At 37.5% G+C, this 21,121-nt stretch overlaps 1 protein-coding gene across 1 annotated transcript in view; it reads right to left on the bottom strand.

Moving 5' to 3' along the window:
* The window catches only part of ANTXR2 (ANTXR cell adhesion molecule 2), a 157,836-nt gene that overhangs the window by 51,402 nt on the left and 85,313 nt on the right, over positions 1-21,121 (bottom strand). The window contains exons 13-16 of the mRNA XM_040480279.1: positions 13,563-13,607; positions 12,623-12,715; positions 6,228-6,395; positions 5,833-5,913 (exon numbers count right to left, since the gene is read on the bottom strand). Coding sequence (XP_040336213.1) covers positions 5,833-5,913; positions 6,228-6,395; positions 12,623-12,715; positions 13,563-13,607 — 387 coding nt within the window. The remainder of the gene's footprint in view (positions 1-5,832; positions 5,914-6,227; positions 6,396-12,622; positions 12,716-13,562; positions 13,608-21,121) is intronic.

Genomic DNA, 21,121 nt, shown 5'->3' with positions numbered 1-21,121 from the left:
GACACAGAATCTGAACCAGGCTCCAGGCTCTGTGCTGTCAGCACAGAGCCCGACGCGGGGTTAGAACTCACAGACCTCGAGATCATGACCTGAGCTGAAGTCGGACACTCAACCGACGGAGCCACCCAGGCGCCCCTCTCTGGTGCCTTTTAAATGAGCCTGTGCTATCTGTGTTCTCAGGGATTCTTTTTCCCTGCAGATTTTTTTTTTTTTTTTAATTGGAGGACTGACATTGGCTTCTGTCAAAATGGACTTTGTCTTTTAAAGCAGCTACCATCAATCATCTCAAAAACTGAAAATTATATCTGTACGATTAATAAAAGTCCTCTCAGCATAAATTTAGCTTAATTGGAAACTCACTATGCACTTCTGTTGCTTATTTCACTACTGACTGATGAAAACTTTGCCACAGTCTAGCAGGTCTCCCTAGGCCATTGTTCCCTGGCTATTCCCACTCCAAAGGATACCTCTGAGTTAGCACCTTTTCTTTATCTCAGAGTAGCCTTGCAGGTATTTCCTCAGGTGAGGAAGCCTAAACTTTATTAATAATAACAGTTTACATTACCATAAAATATTATCTTACTGTACCCTGGAGCTTTGTCACACTAATGTTTAAACCAATTCTAATTATGTCACATGAGTGTGTGCACAACTATGAGCTTTTGCAATACTGCCACTGAAAAGCATACACGTTCTTGAATTTTTCTCTGGCTGAATCTAGGTGGGAGAGCAGAAAAACCCCTCAGAAAGAAAAATGTTTCCTTGAACATGCACTTCTTACTTTTGACTTAACAATTGTATTTTTACTATCCAACTATAGGCATTAAGTAAAGTCTTTTATAAATAGGAAATTAAAGCGAATAGAATTTTCTCAATTTTGTTTTGCTAAAAATTTACATCCATCTGAAAAAAATCTAATTTCATTTCACCCCAAGTAGTAAAAAAAGTTTAAAAGCAAAGAGTGGATGCGCTTTATGGGTGTTACTATTATCAGGGTTCTTCTATTGCAGCGTATAAATTTATGTCTGCTTACTGGGGAATGAGGGATTGCGGTCTGAAGGTTAACATAACCTCCATCACAGCCAAGAAGCTCCTTGGAGATTTAATTGGTTTGTGGAACAACTCCAAAACTAGTGCCGCGCTTTCTTCTTTCTTTGCCTTTCTGCTTCTCCAACTCTCACTTTTCAAATGAAAAAGGAGAACGCGTGGTAATGCATCATTTATAAATTACCTTGTTATTGCAAAAACAAAACACCGCTTTGAAAACCAAACAAACTCCTGCTGCGGACTCCAGCATGTTTGATGGAGGCCCTTCAAAAGAGTCCATGGCTTAATGGAGGTTGTTTATGTGGAGACTTCAATCTGTACCTGCTGTCCCCCGTCACTCCCTGGAAACTTGGCGGCAGATGTTGCAGCGTTAAGTTGTCTCTGAAGTGGCTTTCTGTCCTCGTCTCCCCACCGCAACGGAGTCAAACTGCATTAGATCTCTTTATTTGTGCCTAAGGCAAGTTTGGGAGCGCAGCTGTGTCCACCCCCACTCCTACCTTTGGTGTTTCAGGCCTCCAGGCAGCGAGTGTGAGACCAAAATGGTTCTGCCGCTCTCAACTACCTCCGCTGACAATCCGGCCGCTCGCTGCGGGCTGGGGAGGCCGCTGCCGCTGCTGCAAACAGATGTCGGCGACAACCTGCTAGCTTACACCTGGACGCGCGGCCCTAACCTCGCGCGCCGCGCGCTGAAACATTCATGACTCAGAGGAGTTGCAGCCACAATCAAAGCCCGTGCCTGGTCTGTGCGCCGCGCGCGGACCCCGCCACCTCCGCAGGAGCTGGCGGCGCGGAAAGCGAGCGGGAGCGAGGGACGGGCCAGAGATTTCTCGCGCCGCTTTGATACTTTATGCCTGAACTTCAATTACTTGATCAAGGACTTCAATTCAGCAGTGAATTCTTCTGCAAATGAGCCCGGTGCGGCCCCGGAGCCATAAAAGGAGAACATTTGGCTTGAAATTCAGCGTGACGCGACTTGCAGAGTAAATGTGCTTGACTCCGGGTTTAGTTCTACGTACGCTGATTTGTTTATTAAACTAAACTCTCAAGAGGCAGAATCTGCAGTAAACAACTTATGAATAAATGACAAGATTGTTTTCCAAGGTGGAAAACGTGCTGTTGACTAGGCATTGGTTCCGTTATTTTGGAACCATCAGCCACAACCTGAAAACAATTGTTTTATTGTCTCCCAAGCAGCGCTAACTTTGTTTTGCCTTTTTTTTTTTTAAGAAAGAGACTATTATTTCCTTTAAAAGTCACAAATGAGAAACCATTCTTGCTTATTCCTTGACAATATGAAACAAACTATCCATTTCCAACGACTAGACAATTCTTCCAAAAGTCTTCTTAATTTCTACAACGTACAAATTGCCCATATATACACACATGCCTCGTATGACATTGTACAAATACTTCTAAGAAGTATAATCAAAGGTAAACACGCACAAGATTTTATGAGCACAGGAAAATAACAAAATTATTGGCAAAATTTTTCACCAATTTGTATGTTGATAAGAAAGTTTCTTTTAAAAAGATTGTCCTTGACTAGCTAATAACATTTTTCCAGTGCATTATTTCATATGCGAACGGTTTTTGTGGGAATCAATATACCTACACTGATACAATACTATTTACCAATTCCCTATTATTTAATGGGAAAAATTAATGGAAAAATAGATTTGTGAAATCAAAGTAATAAGTTTGGAAGGACAATGATTGTCTTTACTGTATACATGTGTGCTGTACACACACATGTATCAAACCTTTCATGAGTAGTTTGGGTAGTCTGAGTTTAATTAGGTACTGATTGGCTTCAGGGGAGTAAAGTTGAAGATAGGATTTTACCCAGCCACATGCTACAGCCTCCAGTCACTAGTAAGTATGGTTTTAAGCTATCAAAAAAACCTCCCAAGACTAATTTACTCCTTCAATGATTCTATTCTGGCCTACTTGGAGTATTCAACATGAAGAATAGCCAGAGGAGTGGAGGCCTCTGCCATTTGAATATCTTACTCTCCTAAATTTAAAATTTTCTCTACTCCATGTAATCCTGGGAGACAAACCATGTCTACATACACTGAATTGGTGAAAATTGTACAGTTCAGTCCATTTAGTTTTTGAGGGCTTAACTAGCCATAGTAAGTAGAAGGTAATGGTGAGCCAGTCTGCTTCTCATGAATAAATAAAGCCTTACCAAAGCAAATCATCCCATTTTAATATCCTACACCAAATGTACATCAAAATTAGCAGTGCAAAATATGCTCCATATCCTAATTCTATTTCTACCTCTAGGTCATTTTCTTCCTAGGTGAATCACTTTTATTTCTAAAATGAAAGATACTCTAAAGGTAAAAAGGTACTGGAACTTAAGAAATATTGTTGCTCTCTTTTTTAAAATCAAATTTGTGGGATGTTGGAATGTCCATACAGATTATGGCCATGGTGCCATGCAATCATGATTTCATATAAACAATTAAATATTATTTTCTGGATAATATTATTTGACCTGGAGTTAAGAAAGCAAGAGATGGGGCACCTGGGTGGCTCAGTCGGTTAAGCGTCCGACCGGCTCAGGTCATGATCTCACGGTCCGTGAGTTCGAGCCCCGCATCGGGCTCTGTGCTGACAGCTCAGAGCCTGGAGCCTGTTTCAGATTCTGTGTCTCCCTCTCTCTCTGCCCCTCCCCTGTTCATGTTCTGTCTCTCTCTGTCTCAAAAATAAATAAACGTTAAAAAAATTAAAAAAAAAAAAAGAAAGCAAGAGAGAGTGTGCATACTCAAGGAAATGGACTGAACATATCTGAAGAGTAGTAAGTATGGTGGGGAGAGGACATGGGTAACAAGAGAACAAGACAGGACATTTGGGGTCAAAAGATGTACAAGTATTTCAGTTATTGTACAGTCTTTTATAAAGTTGACCCAACATGTACTATGATTATGTATGCCTTATGATTGGTGTAGAATTTTTGGCACAAATATCACAGAGTCACATGGTTGGCTTTGTCAATAACAATATTTACTGTGCTCAATCTCAAAAGATTTCTTCTCTTCTATTCCCAACCTATCATTCTGGTTTCAATCCCCAACCCTCAGACTAGTAATCCACGAATCACTGTGCTCTTGGCTGCCTCAGAGACTTTGTTCCTGATGTTTCATCCATGGAAAAGCTCATTCCACCTAACTCCACCTGTTGAAATCCTACTCATATTTAAAGATAGAAGACCTATATTTTTAATTTTTTTTTCAACGTTTTTTATTTATTTTTGGGACAGAGAGAGACAGAGCATGAACGGGGGAGGGGCAGAGAGAGAGGGAGACACAGAATTGGAAACAGGCTCCAGGCTCCAAGCCATCAGCCCAGAGCCCGACGCGGGGCTCGAACTCACGGACCGCGAGATCGTGACCTGGCTGAAGTCGGACGCTTAACCGACTGCGCCACCCAGGCGCCCCAGAAGACCTATATTTTTGAAGAAGCATTCCTAAGTTCCTCCAGAACTTGTTCATCTCTCTTCCTTCTGTACACTCAAGAGTACTTGATAACTACCTATACTGTGGCTCAGATCACCTTCTGGAATAAATATTTCTTTCCTAGCTGTCTTGTTTCCCAGACAAGTTTTAGGTTTCTTAAGGGCGAAGGCTACAGTTTGTATCTACCCCTCACTAGTACCTGATGTCATTACTAAGGCACATATATAATTCAAAAACTACTGAATTAAATCAGAATTAGTAGAAATGATGAAAGACAAAACTAAATTTTAATCATAAGAGTGAAAAGAATATATACAGTATTGGCAAGAATGTTAGAACCACTGCCTGCTTTTGTCAGCTAATACATCTTTAGTGCTATCACAATACCCAACACTTGTACAGGTGAAAATTATTAAACAAATAAATTAATGTCTAATCTGGGGAACAGAAAACTAAGAAGATGCACAACAATGATTTTAAGACACACATAGTGAAAGTCTGGCATATTAAAGAGTAAATAGAGTTTACTTTCTATTAACTACAGTGGTCTGGAAATGAACGAGGTTGTTCCATAAACCACCTGCTTCACTCTACCTATGGTCCAAGCAAAGGGTAAATGATCTGTTGAGAAGTCTCAAACTGTATTTCCTAAATAGTTGAGCTCAGAGGTTTTTTAAATGACCCCCATTTTCCTAGAAGTAAAATTTTAAGGATTTAAATGTTTTTGTATGTTAAGCACCAAGCTAAAATATATAACACTAAACATAACTTAATTTGGCACTGTAAAATAAATATTAGTGTCATTAATCATTCATCTTAAAAAAAAATAGCCTATCAAACCTGAATGAACCTAAAGTCCTCTGAAGTTGATGTGAATGAAGTTCACCTATGTTCCCTGGGCCTCTCTGCTGGTAGATGCCAGAGAAAGGATCCTCAGTCTGTCCTAGTCTGCTAGGACATATGTCTGCTACTAGTCCTCAGTCTGTTCTTCCCACCTTGGAAAACCTCAGAATGTGATGTCGTCCAAGTCAAAGGCTGAAGCAACAAGTGTGCATATGAAAGTATGTGTACAATAGGCCACAATTTTTACATACTACTTGAGAAGGGACTTGTGTTGAGCCTTGACTTGCAAATATAGTGCAACAATAGAAAATAACTTATTAAGCACCCTATGTAATAGGAACGTGTAATAGGAACATGTAAGACGATGATTCCTTCAAGTGTGATGAGGGCTTTAAATTCTTTTTGATCATTATTTCCCTACCTTCATTATACTGATCCAAGCACTCTGCTCTTTCCTAACACATCCCCACATACAAACCTCATCTCCTTCCTGAGGCCGCATCAAGGAAACCCGGTCATACTGCCGCCGTAACAAAGCCCAGAGTGCATCAAGACGACCCTAAAGGGAAACATGATTTGCAAATTCTTAGTGGACGTATTCAACCTCTACTTACTAAATAAACAGACAGTTACAATGAAGAAGGTAAAGTCTTAGTCTCTCTCTCCTTTCTTTACTAAATTAAACAAATAATAACAAAAATGGAGGTTCTTATTGCCGAGAAAGCAGCATTCAGTTAGAATGCATGATGAATGTCTGCTACTTGATGTACCTTGGTCCTCCTTCAGACAGTTGGGAGCTTGGGGGAGCTGAAGAAGTCACATTTTCTCTAGTTACGGTTTCTCAGTTAAATCATACAAAATTTAAACAACTACCTTAATTGGTGTGTACCACTTTGTCTGAGGAGGCTGGTACGTGGGTTTGGGACGAGGTGGTCTAGGCCTGACAGGTTCCTCAACTTCTTCAGGAATCCTCACCACAGCATTTTTGGCTTTCTCTAGCCTCGCGCCTTCTTCAGTAGATCCTTTATCACCCCAACGGACCTTCAAAACAATGGGGAAATACTTGTATCAGACATAGAGTGTCCTAGAAGAACAACCTCTTATTTAGTAGATGGTCTTTTGGCTCACCATCTTGGAATAAACAGATGAGTAGTATACTAACTCTCAATTTCTCCTCTTCCGAGACTAAATTAGGTATGTTCCTCTTCTAGCTAAATACATACCCATATGTACTGATGGCACTGGGGGAAAGAGATGATGATGACAATTCACATTTACTGAATGGCTACCATGTGCCAATTTGCATTTAATCCATACAAAAATGCAATGGAATAGACAGTATAGGTACTATATTCTTTTCCAGATGAGGAAGCTGAGGCACAGAAAGGTTAAGTGATATGTCCAAAGTCACACAGCTAGCAAGTGGCAGGGCAGGGATTTGAACGTAAGCAGTCTGAAATAAGTACCTTTCAAATAGGTTTGAATTTTACAAATATAATTTACATGTATTTTACAACTTTGTAAAAAAACTTTGTATTTTATACAAAGGAGTAAGCTGTTCCTTCCAAAATTCTCGTCAAGTTTGCCTAAATCAAAAAGTATGATTTTAACATTTAGATTTTAGAAGTAAAATAATTATATGTCTGACTATGGCTCAGGTCATAATCTCCCAGTCCGTGGGTTCAAGCCCTGTGTTGGGCTCTGTGCTGACAGCTCAGAGCCTGAAGCCTACTTCAAAATCTGTGTCTCCCTCTCTCTCTGCCCCTTCCCAGCTCACGCACTGTCTCTCTCCCTCTCTTCCTCTCAAAAATAAATAAAAACATTTAAAAAAAAAAGTCTCTTAAAAAATATTTGTACACATAAAATCATTACATACACTTTTTCTTTAATTTGTAAAACTTGACTTTGTAAAGTAGCTTTTAGTCTTTAGTTCTGATGCTTATTTGGGTATGGTTATTTGACAGGTCAATTCTTCATTGAGAGGAAGGCAAATCTGAAAAGACTCTGCTTTGAAAAGAAAAATTCAGAGGCACCAGAGAATTCCACACATTTTAGGGTATTTCCTTCTCTGAAAGCTCTAGAGATTGAAAAACTATAGGGTCAAATGATTGTTTTCTTTATTCTTCAATGAATAAGAATTAAGAGCTAAATCTGAGCTAAACTTTACCACTGTATAGGTATGGGAATAGGATGTGACTCCTGGAGAAAGATTTTGTCCAACCAGGAGCAGTGGAGAAGTCCTACAAAAAGCAAGGACATTAACAAAGACGATAAGGATAAGATAAGTGAAGGTCTAAAAAGAAATATGAAGCCTTGTCCAGAGCACGCTGATTCACCAGAGTTAAATGATTTCTACAAAGGAAAAAAAAAATTAGGCACTTTTTAAAGCATTTTAATGACCTGAGTTAGTGGGTAGGGATACAGATGATTACTGCTCACAGGAAGAACTGTTCATGGCTTTTCGATAAGGCTTACTTAGATGTTTTTACCTTTTTTTACTACAATTTTAGAACAGGCTTTCAACTTCAAGTAGACCCTGCTGAGTCATTAAAATGTATCTGTATCTTTCAGTGTGATCAGTGGTACTAGAATGTTCTTTATGAGGTTGTTAAAATTGTTTTAAACACCATTAAACCTTTAGAGCTAGGTAGTTGGTTTTCTTTCCAGAGAAATGACCTTCTCTTTCAAATCACAGTGTCTTCACCTAGATAAACTAAAACTTATGAAATCTTTAAATATAGCTAACCTGAGCTAAAAAAATAAAAACAAAAACAAAAATAAAACAAAACAAAACCCTCTACAACCAGGATATTATTCTGGCAGTTGTGAAGTCTCAATTTTAAGGGAAAAAAAAAACAGAAAGAAAACAAAAAAATATACACAATTAAGTAAACAAATGAATGTCATAACTCAGAAAAGTAATTCAAACTAAAAATGTAAGTAGATAAAGGTTAGATCTATTCAGAACTTATAGACTTAACATACACAGCTCTCCAGGCTCGCTTGCACAGTTGGTATCTTAGACGTAATGGTAATCATATTCTCCAATTATCACTGGCACCGTTCTCAGATAAAGAACATGAAGAAGGTTGTTGAACTGGAGTTCTGACTCAATGTATTTCTAGACACTCAACTATTAAAAGACTATATTCTGTGAAGTAGAGTTGCTGAGGTCTAAAGGAAATTCATTAGTTGAATCCTTAGTGTTAGTTCCTAAAGTAACTGGTCCTTCATCGTCACCATCATACAAAGAACAAAACAAATAATTCCCATTCAATTTCAAAGTCTAAAATTGGGAAATACTTCATAGATTTTTCCTAAAACTCTCCAAGCAATTACAGGCATAACCTCAGAGATATGGCGCATTTGGCTCCACACCTCCACGATAAAGCAAATAGCGTAATAAATGAGTCAAATGAATTTTTTGGCTTCCCAGTGCATATAAATGTTATGTTTACACTGTCCTGTAGTCTAGTAAGTGTGCAATAACATTATGTCTAAAAAAGCAATGTATGTACCTTAAGTAAAAATATTTTATTGCTAAAAGCTTCTGTCATCTTAACTTTTAGCAAGTGGTAATCACTGATTATAGATCATCGGAACAAATACAGTAATAATGAAAAAGTTTGAAATATTGCAAGAATTTACCAAGACATAACCCAAAGACACAAAGTGAGCAAATGCTGTTGGGAAAATGATGCTGACAGACGTGCTCAATGCAGGGTTACCACAAACCTTCCGTTTCTAAAAAACAACATGGTATCTGTGAAGTACAATAAAGCAAAGTGCAATAAAACAAGGTATGCCAGCAAATATATATATACATTTAGTTGTATAAATTTTAATATTTTAGTTTAACCACTTTAAGATAGTCACAAAAGGATTAAAAAAAAACAGACAAATAAATTGCTAAAGGGAACTTTAGCAGAATTAATATACCTGGCTTTTTTACTATGGAAAAAAAAAATAAGTGCAAGCTTGATAGCTAAATCCTTCCAACTCTACTTGGCTTTCATAATAAACAATAAAATTCCATAATTGCCAGGGTATATTTGGATGACTAGGAGGTTGTATCATAAAGGAGCAATTTTAGAATTGAGAAAAGAAACAAAAACAGTTTCACGCTGAATTGGCAGAAACACACATTTGAAGTCATTAGGTATTGTGGATCAGTTGTGCTAACAGCTGTTATTAACATCAGCTCAGTTCCAGCGTTCTGCAAATTGCCATTACCGTAACGTTTAAATATTTAATTTAAAGGAAGAGTAAGAAAAAAAATCTACATAAAATCCCTATCCTGCCTTAAAATAACATTAGTTATGAAGATTTGTTCTGTAATTCAGATGTGCACATAACTTCTAGAATTCCATTTATTTTTCCTAGTTAGAGGTATTTTTTAAGGAAAATACTTTCCAGGCTTAAATAGGCATGGTTTTAAAACAGATTAAATTTTCTATTTTCCCTAAGTTTAAATATGATCAGGTTTGAGAAAGTTTCATGGTGCTTAATTCTTGATTCAATTTTTATTGTGTATTTTTACGTATTGTTTCCCTTTTGTAATGTTCACATTTCCTTTCTCATTTTTTCTCATTCCCATTTCCATCCCTATACCCTATTTACCCTATGTATGGAATACCCTATATACCTACATACCCTATGTATGGAATACCCTATACAATGTAGCCAAAATTGTCCAAAGCTAAAATGCACCCCAATCATTAAAAGTGGGTCCTTTTCATAAGTTTTCTTAAACTGAAAAGGACAGGCAATATCGTTTCACATATTAAGAGTTAATAACTCTTAGAACTTGAAATGTGAGTTACTCAAGAATGTGCATGAGCCTTTGGCTTTCTTGATCATAAACCAATATTATTCCTTTGAACTCGGGACCCCTTCAGGAGCTCATGTGTATGCTTTTTTTTCCCCCCCCTTTAGAAAGAGATCTCAATCTTTGGTACACTGGAATATTGGACTCACAAAAATCTGGCATAATTCCTCGTTTTTTCAGCAAGAACATTATTCAGTTAAGGCTCACTTACTAGCATATCCTTATTTCACGGTCATGTGGTATTTTATATGTGTGGATTTCAAAATAAAACTAAATGTATTATTTTGACTCTGAAGTAGTGCATGCTCATCATCAAATGAGTTAGGAAAAATAGGGAAATACACAGCACAAACTGAAAATCACTCCATCCAGAGAAATCTACTAACATTTTGTAGTATGTCTTGTCAAAACTTTTTTCCCCTTGCACACATTTTTTTACATGCACATTTTGGAATGAGGTGAAATAAGCTAAAAATAAGTTGAGATAGACAATATTAGGATATCCAAAGGTAACTATTTTATCTCCAAGTTTATTTTTCATATACATTAGATGACATAGTCTATTCTTTCCCCACCCCTCCAAGCCTTGAATGACACGACAAAAGTAAGCAGAAGGAAATGTTCCTGGTTCTGTGTCAGGCAACAAAAGCTAGCATAGCCACGTTCTTGTGGACTGTTTGATATTCTCAATCACTCACAAGAAAACACATACGCACTATCTCCTCCAAAAGACAAACTTAATAGCTTCCTGCATCTCCTTTTTCCATGGCTTATTAGCAATGACGTACCTGTCTCAGTGGATATTTCAGCAATACAGTGGCATGCTTTTATGGAAAGTGTGCATTACTTTAACATCTAATGTGGTCAAGAAAGTGAGAATCACTATCAGATGGCTTGAGTAACCACTTCTTTGGAAGAATACTGAAATTTATTCTGAAAAGGGGAAACTCTCCTAGGGAATCTGAATTTTATAGAAAAGTATAAAAAGAGAAAACTGCAACCGTTGTGAGGTGGTTTATTAATTGGCTTACTGGTTTTTGCTGGCAGTGACACGACAAGGCAGATATGGTGGTAGGAGATACACAATAATTGCAGAGCACATAAAAACTCCTTCTTATCAAGAAGTAAAGTTAAAAGGTAACTAATAAGAAAGAAATGCCAGGATCTGTGTTTCATAATAAAGTCAGCCTATCAATGACAAAATTCCTCCAACTGTTCCTTGAGGTGGGATGCTGGCCTGTCTACACTGTTGCTAAGGGCTCAGTGCTGGCAATAATGGCTTATTATTAATTAAGCTATCACTTTGAGAACTATTTCTGTGGTGGCAAGAAGACCACATTTCATTTTGAAGATATAATATTAAAGTTCAATTTGAGCCAGTCTAAAAGTTCAATACAGGGGCGCCTGGGTGGCTCAGTCAGTTAAGCGTCCGACTTCAGCTCAGGTCACGATCTCGCGGTCCGGGAGTTCGAGCCCCGCGCCGGGCTCTGGGCTGATGGCTCGGAGCCTGGAGCCTGCTTCCGATTCTGTGTCTCCCTCTCTCTCTGCCCCTCCCCCGTTCATGCTCTGTCTCTCTCTGTCTCAAAAATAAATAAAAAGTTAAAAAAAAATTTAAAAGTTTAATACATTCTGTAAGTGATATTTAAAATTAACTATGATGGGGGTGCCTACGTGGTTCATTCGGTTAAGCATCAGGCTCTTGATTTCAGCTCAGGTCATGATCTCATGGGTTCTGAGTTCGAGCCTCCATGTCAGGCTCTGTGCTGACCATACAGAGCCTGCTTGGGATTCCCTCTCCCTCTCTCTCTCTCTCTCCATCTCTCTCTGCCCTTCCCCCATTCATGCTCATTTGCACTTGCTCATGGGTGCACGCTGTCTGTTTCTCTCTGTCTCTCAAAATAAATACGTAAACTTTAAAAAAATAAATTAAGTTAATTATAATTGTTCATAAGTGATAACTAAAAGCTGTTTAAAAAAAAAAAAAGCCTAAATGTGCTTCCTTACATTTGTGATAAGGTCATACCCATACCATTGAATATTTTAACATTTTTATCTCTAAACAGTACATAACTATTGGATCTTTTCAAAGAAAAGCATTGTTGCAACTTTAAGTGGCTGGCTTCTACAAAATTGATGCTGTCTGCAGTAATTTTTTCCAAAATAGTGAGAAAAACCCTAACTTTGTTTTGCCCTTTAGAGTTCAAACATCTTATCAATGCGATGCTTTGACTAAATGAAGTCAGTTCTTCTTGAATGGTTTTGAAACGGCCAGGATGATCCCATAGAAAAAAAATTATATCCAAAAAAGAGCCAGTGTTAAATAAAATTGGACGGTATTATTAAATTGTGAAAAGCACAGTTTCCATGGTTTAATAGTTCTAGAATTACACGTTCAGATTAGCAGCTTCTGGTTTTTTTTTTCTTTTTTAAAGATACCAACCTCCATTCTTTTAATTCCTCCAACCCCTCGGCCACCGTAGTAGGAAGCGTCCACCGTGGGCCATTTCTTGGTGGGCAGAGGTTCTTCTTCTTCCTGGGTAGATACAAGTTTTTAAACACGGGCTTAATTAATTTCTTAAAATACTGTTTCATCAGAACTAACTCACATTTAAACGTTTCTTCCAAATAATGCCACTGACATGAAAGAAATGTGGTAACAATTACGTAGAGGGCATGAGGATGTACTTATGCTTACATGCATAAATTTCAAGTGGAATTCTACAGAATACAAGGACTCCTGCCCTTCCGATTTTAGGAATCTCCATTATTTCACCAGATCACCAGAAGTTGCTCCCTAACTATGAGCATCATTGATTTTTCCAGTTCTATACATCACTTCATATTTAAAAAGACATTAACTTTAGAACAGCATTTCAATAATCATTTAAAACATCAACATACATGTTGAAGTTAAACTGCAAAATTTGTACTAAAAAGATAGGCAGTTGCAAAGTTTTGAAAATGTACTATACCACTACCTTCCATATTTCATGATACTAACTCAATTTTGGCTAACAAAGAATGGAATATAAAAGAATCATCTTGAAGAAAGGAATAGCATCTTTAAACCGTCAGCTTGGATCTTACAACTTTTTATAAGTAACATCCGGACTATTGATGTATTGACATAAAAAGAAAAGTAAGTTTCTATGCGCTTTTGATCCTCAAGGCCAGGCTATATTTGTCATTTTTTGAAGGTTCTATTCCTCAAGCACATGAAAGAAGTCATAAGAAGATGAAAAATAACAATGAATTTTCATAAATTCAAAAGTCAATGACAGGTATCACCGTTGTCTAAAAACAAAGTAAATGATCATATTTGGGGATAGTATCTGAATACAGAAAAAAATATCCACATCACTTATTAGGCACTGATTTACCACTTTCGGTGCAGGAGGTGGTGGTGGAGGAGGATCCTTGATAACCTGTCCAAAAAAAAAAAAAAAAAAAAAATCAAATGTAAAAACTTTGGTGGCATAGGAAGGAGACAGCAAAGATGTATATAAATAACTAGATTAAATAACATAATGTGGTAGTGCTAATGAAATATTGGTAGTGCCGTGTGATCCTTGCCTCTCCATGTGTATGCCTCTCCCTTCGAATACAGGCTTGCTTGTAACTAGCTTCTGACTGACTAGCATGAAGTACAAGTGCTACCACGTGACTTCTGCAGCTAGGTCAAAAGAAGCTTTTCCACTTCCCTCTTCCTTGGAACACGCACTCTGCAGGGAGCCTGCTACTATGTCGGAAGTCTATCCTGAGACCATCAGACCAGGAGGAAGCCCAGGATAACCTTATGGAAAGGTTGGGTAATGAGAGAAGTGCCTGGCCAACCATCTCAGCTGAAGTGCCAAGCATGGCTCTCTCAGACCTGGAGGTCTGTTGAGCTTTCTGAAGACTCCAGTCCAGCTGCCACCGGACCGCAATCACATAAGAGAACCCCAGAGTAAGAATTTCCTAGCCTGAGCCAGTTTCCACAGAACTTGTCGCTCGAAGACACTAGGTTGTGGAGTGGTTTGTTAGGCAGCACTAAATAAAAAGCACCTAACGATTTACAAAACTCCTTCATATGCATTCATTCCTTTTAGCTTTAGGCCATAGACTTATTAGTAGCTTCATTTTTCGGGTGAAAAACAAGATCAAAAATTGTCAAATACCTTGCACAAAGTTTCACTGAATGGTTCTTCTAATGTCAAAATGCAACCACTTTTCACTAGATTACAGTATGCCCCTTCAAACAGAGCAGGAATTTACTAGCAACATCTTCCTTCTATGACTCATTGACTTTTCCATGAATTTAAAATGCACAAGTTAGCTTGCTTTGGAAGAGATGACGGGGAAATTAACATTTTCTCTTTCCACACCCTTTAAGCTAGAAACAGACATTCTTAACGAAGATGCCTTTTCTGTGAATCATTACTCAATATATTCTTTCATGACATTGTGTATGGCCGATTCTTTAAGTGATAGAAATGAAGCCTAAGATCTAATCTAAACGACCTGTACCAGTACTGAGGTAGCTAGACTTTCACACCATCGTGATAGAAAATTACTGACCAAGTCTCAATGGCTTCTGATAATTTAGACATACTTCCAAGTCTCTAGACAAAGAGGAAAAACTGTTTGAAAATATAACTGCTTCACCTTAATGTCAAATATTTCAATTATGTTTTAAATTTTTTTTTTAATTTTTTTTTCAACGTTTTTATTTATTTTTGGGACAGAGAGAGACAGAGCATGAATGGGGGAGGGGCAGAGAGAGAGGGAGACACAGAATCGGAAACAGGCTCCAGGCTCCGAGCCATCAGCCCGGAGCCTGACGCGGGGCTCGAACTCACGGACCGCGAGATCGTGACCTGGCTGAAGTCGGACGCTTAACCGACTGTGCCACCCAGGCGCCCCTGTTTTAAATTTTTTAAGAAGATTAAAATAATAATTTTGAAAATGAGTATCGTCAAAGAATTATATTACTATTTAGGTATATTACTGTAGTCATGGGTATGTTTTAAAAGAATGTTCATCTTTCTAAAGATATATACTGAAAACTTTTCAGATTAAATGATATGATTCTGATATTTCACCAAAATAATTTGGGATGGGTAAGTGGAAGGGATTACAGATGAAATACAATTAGCCATAAATTGAGAATCAATTGAAGCTGAGTGAAAGAGACATGAGGGAATTCGTTATTTTAGACTTTCTCTTTCTATATGTTTGAGATTTTCCATAGTGAAAGGTTTTTAATATGCAATGCTATTGATAATGTTGAGAGAACCAACTCTTACTTTTCTTTATGTATAATATTTTCATTGATCAAATTTTAGTTTGGATCTAAATTTCAGATAGATCCAGTCTCCACATAGATGTAACTAGACAGTTATTTGACAGTTTGACTGAATCTCTAACTTATTTAAAACTTCGAATGCTACCAACAATGCTGTTATTTCTATTTAGCCCTTTTATTTAATTCAATTTTATTTTATCAGCAATATAAAATTTCGGTTCTCTTTAGTAATTTTGAAGGATAAAAAGTTGTGAATTTTTACAGTTAGCCCAGAAATAAATGCCAGTGGAGGATAAGATTTAAAACAAAGTGAAGGTTATCAAGCTACAGGTGCATTTATAGAAAGAAAGTGCCACATATCATTATCCAAACTGCATGTCCAAACGCAATCAGTAAAAACTGTATCTATTAACATTTCGCACTCGAAAATCCAACTCTTCTTCCATGTTTCTTTCAAGTAAATTACTTTTTCCAGTTGCAGCCTCAAAATTTTTGCATAATCAATAATTTCTTCTTCATTTCTATATGACTTCACCAAATCATTTACCATGTCCAATAGATTTTTTGAAATATTTCTCTCTCTGTGTCCCTCACCTTCCCACCCAAGACTTTCCCCAATCTTCCCAATGCAGGTAAGATTCCCCTCAGATGCATAAATGCCTATTTGGAAATTCATGTCTGCTTTGTTCCTCAGTGCATTCCCAGCACTTAGTAAATTGTCTGGCCCAAAATAGGTTTTCTATTTTGTAAGAAAGGAAGGAAGGAATAAAGGGAAGTTAGGAGGAGAAGAAAAGGATGGAGATGGGAAAGGAAGAAAAAAAAGAAGGGAGAAAGGGACAAAGAGAGAGGAAACAAGGAAGGAAAGAAGGAAGGAGAGGAAGAACAAGGGAAGAAGGAAGGATTCTTTGCATTCTATTCCCACTATTTCCACCTAAAATCATAAACTCATAATTCTCTGGACCTTAAAAATATCTAGTACACTTTTCAACTTCTCCAATGCACATTCAACCAAAACTTCAAGATTCTGACAACCTCTCACCAAGTTGTAGTCCAACTATGTTTGAATTCCCGTAATAAAGAGAAATTCACTACCTCACGAAGCAATTCATTCCATTGGCAAATAATTTGCATCATTTGGAAGATCCCCCCACCCCAAAGAAGCCAAAGCGCCTCTCTCTCTGTAGTTTCCACTCTTTAGTCCAGATCCTAGGATGTGGACACACACACTCAGATGGACACACACACACACACACACACACACACACACACACACACAACTAATCTTTCTTCCAGAAGAGGGCAGTTCCTATTTTTGAATACTAGGATAATAACCATATATCTACTGAGCCTACTCATCTGGAAGCTAAACATCACAACAATTTTTCATGCAACGGTTCTGAGTTATTCAGTCATCTTGGTCCATTTCTTTAGTACATATTCTTTTGATCAATACCGCCAAGCGGGCTTTCCAGAACTGATAATAGCATTTTAAGTGTAACCAAGCCATTATAAGTAAATATATGGTACTCACATAAAACAGATGCACCCTCACCAGTGTTTACTTCAATTCTATGCATTTTAACTAATGACACACTGATAACATTGATTGGTAGTCAATAATTGCCATAGATTTTTTGGCATCAATGTCCACATGCTCTACTTACTTAAACTAGACATTTATCTTGTTTTTCTATCTCCGACCATCCCTCATTCTAACCTGTGTAACTAGGTATATTTTTCTAACAGTAGCCTAAGTGTTTCTCTGGTCAAAATGGATCAATGGTTCCAATGACCACAATTGAAATCATTGAATTAGTGAATTGTACTGGATGATCCTTATAAATGATGCTTCTACTCTTAGCTTTGCAAATTACCTTAAAGTACTCCCTAGAGTTTTTCACTAGAAAAAGACCAAGGTACATATTTCATTCCACTAAGTGTGAGTACATTGTATCTGAACTCCTTTTCATTTCCTCATAAAGATTTCATATTTGCTCTGCTTATTACCTATACATCTTGTACTTTTATACATATTTCTGAGGACATAAACAGTATCCCCAAACTGGTTCTATATTATATCCTCCTGAAAATTACTGAAAAATCTTCCTCCATGACTCATCCTTTTTTACATCATACTTGTCATATTCATTATCCTGCATAGCATCTAGTTTTAGTGTTTATACGGGCAAATTGAGTTTTAATATAAATTCTTCATATGACCACTGCCAACAGACTCACAAGAGGCATCTTTGCATTTTTTTATAAGCCACAACCTGGAAAACCAAAGCTTCTTTTCAGTACAGGACATATATGTGAACCAGCAATTTTATTCTCATGGTTCAAATGCATCAGTATGATGCAGTTATGCCCTCACATCCTATCTACAAACATCCCTATGTGCATCGCTACTCCAGAAAAAGTGAAGATTATTTTGCTTGACCCAAATAAAATGCCCATTTCCATGTTAAGTCCCATCCAACCTTCACGGAACCATTCCCCCAACTTTCTACTGCTTTATCTAAAATCTTGAAAACTTCTAAAAATAAATGTTGCTGCACAGTTGAATCATTCATGCTGCATTAGCTTGGACTTATATGTTTATTTGGGAATTTTTCAATTACCCCATAAGAGTGTAGACTTCTTAAGGGCAACAATCATTTCTCCTTCTTTACAAGTATCACCAGTTCCTCAGAAAGTGCTCTGAGAATAGCGATACTAAAAATATGATTGTAAGTAACCTGAAGGAGCTAGCTGAGGATGTTCACAAAGGCTTGTAGCCAACCTCTACATTTAAAGAAAACTACTGAGAAAAAATATATAAATGATAAGCAAATAGACACAGGTTCCCATGAAACTAAAACACTGCTAGTTTCAAAAAAAAATGAAGCATCAAATTTCTCTTTCAACCAATAAAATCAGAGAACTAATTAACTAAATGGCAGGTGGGAAGATGTTAGACCATCCTAACTTTCTTCATCTGGGAAATAAATTTGATTAATTGTAGGTCATTTCCAACATGAAAATTCTGACAGAACACTTAAAAAATATGTATCACATTTTTTCCAGCAGGTCTTTGCTTCTAGGCCTTTCCATAATTAAGTAGGCCATATATCAACATGCATTTGTATCCACCTGGTTCCAGAAAAGAACATAAGGGTTTGTTTTTCCGATAATGTGTAATCTTATTTATGACTAAATGTATGACTTATAAATTTCAATTGATTCTGAAATTCTAGCAAGTATATTTTCTACATTGTTAACAACGGAAATACACCCCTTAAAACTCTGTCTACATCAAATTTTGATCTCGTAAATTAAGGGACACAACCACCACCACAATGAATAGCACCTTCAGAAACTGAACCAGAGCTCAGGCTCATCTCTGTGCTGTTATGACTATTAACAGCAACCACCCTTTACTGGTGCTACAATATGCCACATGCTCTATATTTCCCTTATTGTCATAGTAGCCCTGTGCAGTTTCCATACTTGCCCACATTTTAAATATAAGGAGAGGGAGATGCTAATTTCAATAACTTGTCTAGCGATGCACAAAGAGAAAACAGAATTAGGACTCAAATCCAGGACCCAGGTCCATCTATCTCCAAACTCTGAGTTCAACTTCCTCTGCCACATGGCATCCATTTAAAATAAGGTTTGGAATGGGGCGCCTGGGTGGCTCAGTCGGATGAGGTTCCAGCTTTGGGTCAGGTCATGATCCCACAATGGTTTGAGCCCTGCATCGGGCTCTGTGCTGACAGCTCAGAGCCTGGAGCCTGCTTCAGATTCTGTGTCTCCCTCTCTCTCTGCCCTCTGCCCCTCCTCTGCTCATACTGTCTCTCAAAAATAAAAAAAATGTTAAAAAAAATTTTTTTAAATAAAATAAGGTTTGGACTACAAAGGGGAAGGGTGAAAAGAAAAAAGACCTAAGATGTGTTGAGTATCTGTTAATTGCTAGAATGCATGAATGGATGGATAGATGGATGGACGGGTGGATGAATAAGAAGGTAGGTAGGTAGGTAGGTAGGTAGGGGGGGAGAGAGAGAGATAGAGCTTAATTTAAACCTTATAGTAACTATGAAAGATAGAGGTTATCATTCCCACTTTATAGAGACATAACTTGTTAATTAATATGCCCAACATCACTGACCTAGAAATGTTGGAACAAGAAATAAAACGGCTTTTATGTGATGTTTCAAAATGTTCCCCCCCCTCCACTCTATTACAGGCTCTCATAAGTAACCAAAGACGGTGAAAATAATCTGAAGCCATTTGGTTCAAAAGCCAAAATGGCAAAAATCTGTGTCCAACTGATATCCCTACATTTCAGTAACACTAGTGCAGGAGAAAAGGAAACCTTACTGTCAATGTAAATACATTAAAAATAACAGTCATGAGAATCCCATTCTTGTACTAAATAGTGCAAGAACACATCCATTTCAGAAAAGGATGTATTCATATGCACCATATTTTATGAGAATTTGCAGATTTTAAAAGGCATAATATTGCCTAGTTGCCAGGATTTTTTCCACTTAGCATCCTTTAGTTCTGTATTGAAGATTCTGGAAAACACTTTCACCACTTTATGAACCATATGTAGAGTTTGATTCTCCTCCAATTTTTTTTTTTTCATTTGTTATTATCATCATCAGGGAGGATTACATCTCATCTACTTAGCTGCTAGAATGAAGATTTCAGTTTGGAGGAGAGCCGATTTCTTAAAAAAAAAAAAAAAGTTAGCTGCTTCAGGCAACAGTCCTTTTGATCCGCTCATTAACACTTTTCAAATGTTCGAGTGATGTGGGCATTCTTTGCGCTAGAAAATGTCAGCACTGGAGCCTGCAGCCAGCTTGATGCAATCATATGTTCCAATATTCAGAAAAGAGTGAAAAGAACTGTCAACAGTGAACTGCCTTGGATTAAAAAAGAATAAGATACTGTACAACGCCTGTAGATCAAGTCGTGTTTCAGGACTGATTCTTGCCAGTGACAAAAACAAATGCCCAATTTATCAGCAATGTCATCTAAGCGACTAAGAGCCCACAAACAATAGAGAAGTCACTCTCAGTGTTTAGAAAAGTTTGTTTGAAATATATGGGGTCTTCCTTTCATTCTCCTTTTCTTTTTGATAAGATCAGAGAGCAAGTGTGGTGTCTTTCCTCTGAAGTGCATAAACACAAAGTTCTCTTACATTCGTATTTGGGACTTTTTTTCCCCTGAATCTCACCAGGTTAGATCCTTTCATCATCCAGATCAAAATACGGTCTGATTTATCTCATCCTCCCTTTCCTCTTCTCCTTGACACACTCATCAATGATCAAAGATTCCTACTCTGAACAAATAAAGAGCTGGTGGGAGGTCTGGACAATAAATATAACTTAAAGTGCCAAATGGGGATTGGGAAGAAGAGTGTGAGAGTGTATTTTGCCAAGAGTTAAGTAAAGGTGCTGCTGTCAAAGCAAATAAACTAATACCAGGGAGAGTTTGATACCCTGTTTTCGCAAATGATGTTCTGTTGGAAAACATCACCATGGAAGCTGTAAGTACTAACATCACACTCTATTTCGAGGAGGCAACCAAACATAAATCATTTTAATTAATGGTGCAAGGAAGGCATATTAAAATTCAAATTACTTCTATTTTATTGTGCATTCC

The sequence above is a fragment of the Herpailurus yagouaroundi genome, unplaced genomic scaffold (assembly GCF_014898765.1).
Source record: "Herpailurus yagouaroundi ecotype Mexico unplaced genomic scaffold, PumYag 28, whole genome shotgun sequence".
In the NCBI taxonomy this organism is placed as follows: Eukaryota; Metazoa; Chordata; class Mammalia; order Carnivora; family Felidae; genus Herpailurus; species Herpailurus yagouaroundi.
The sequence above is the reverse complement of the archived record's forward strand: the minus strand, read 5'-3'. Positions and strand labels throughout refer to the sequence as shown.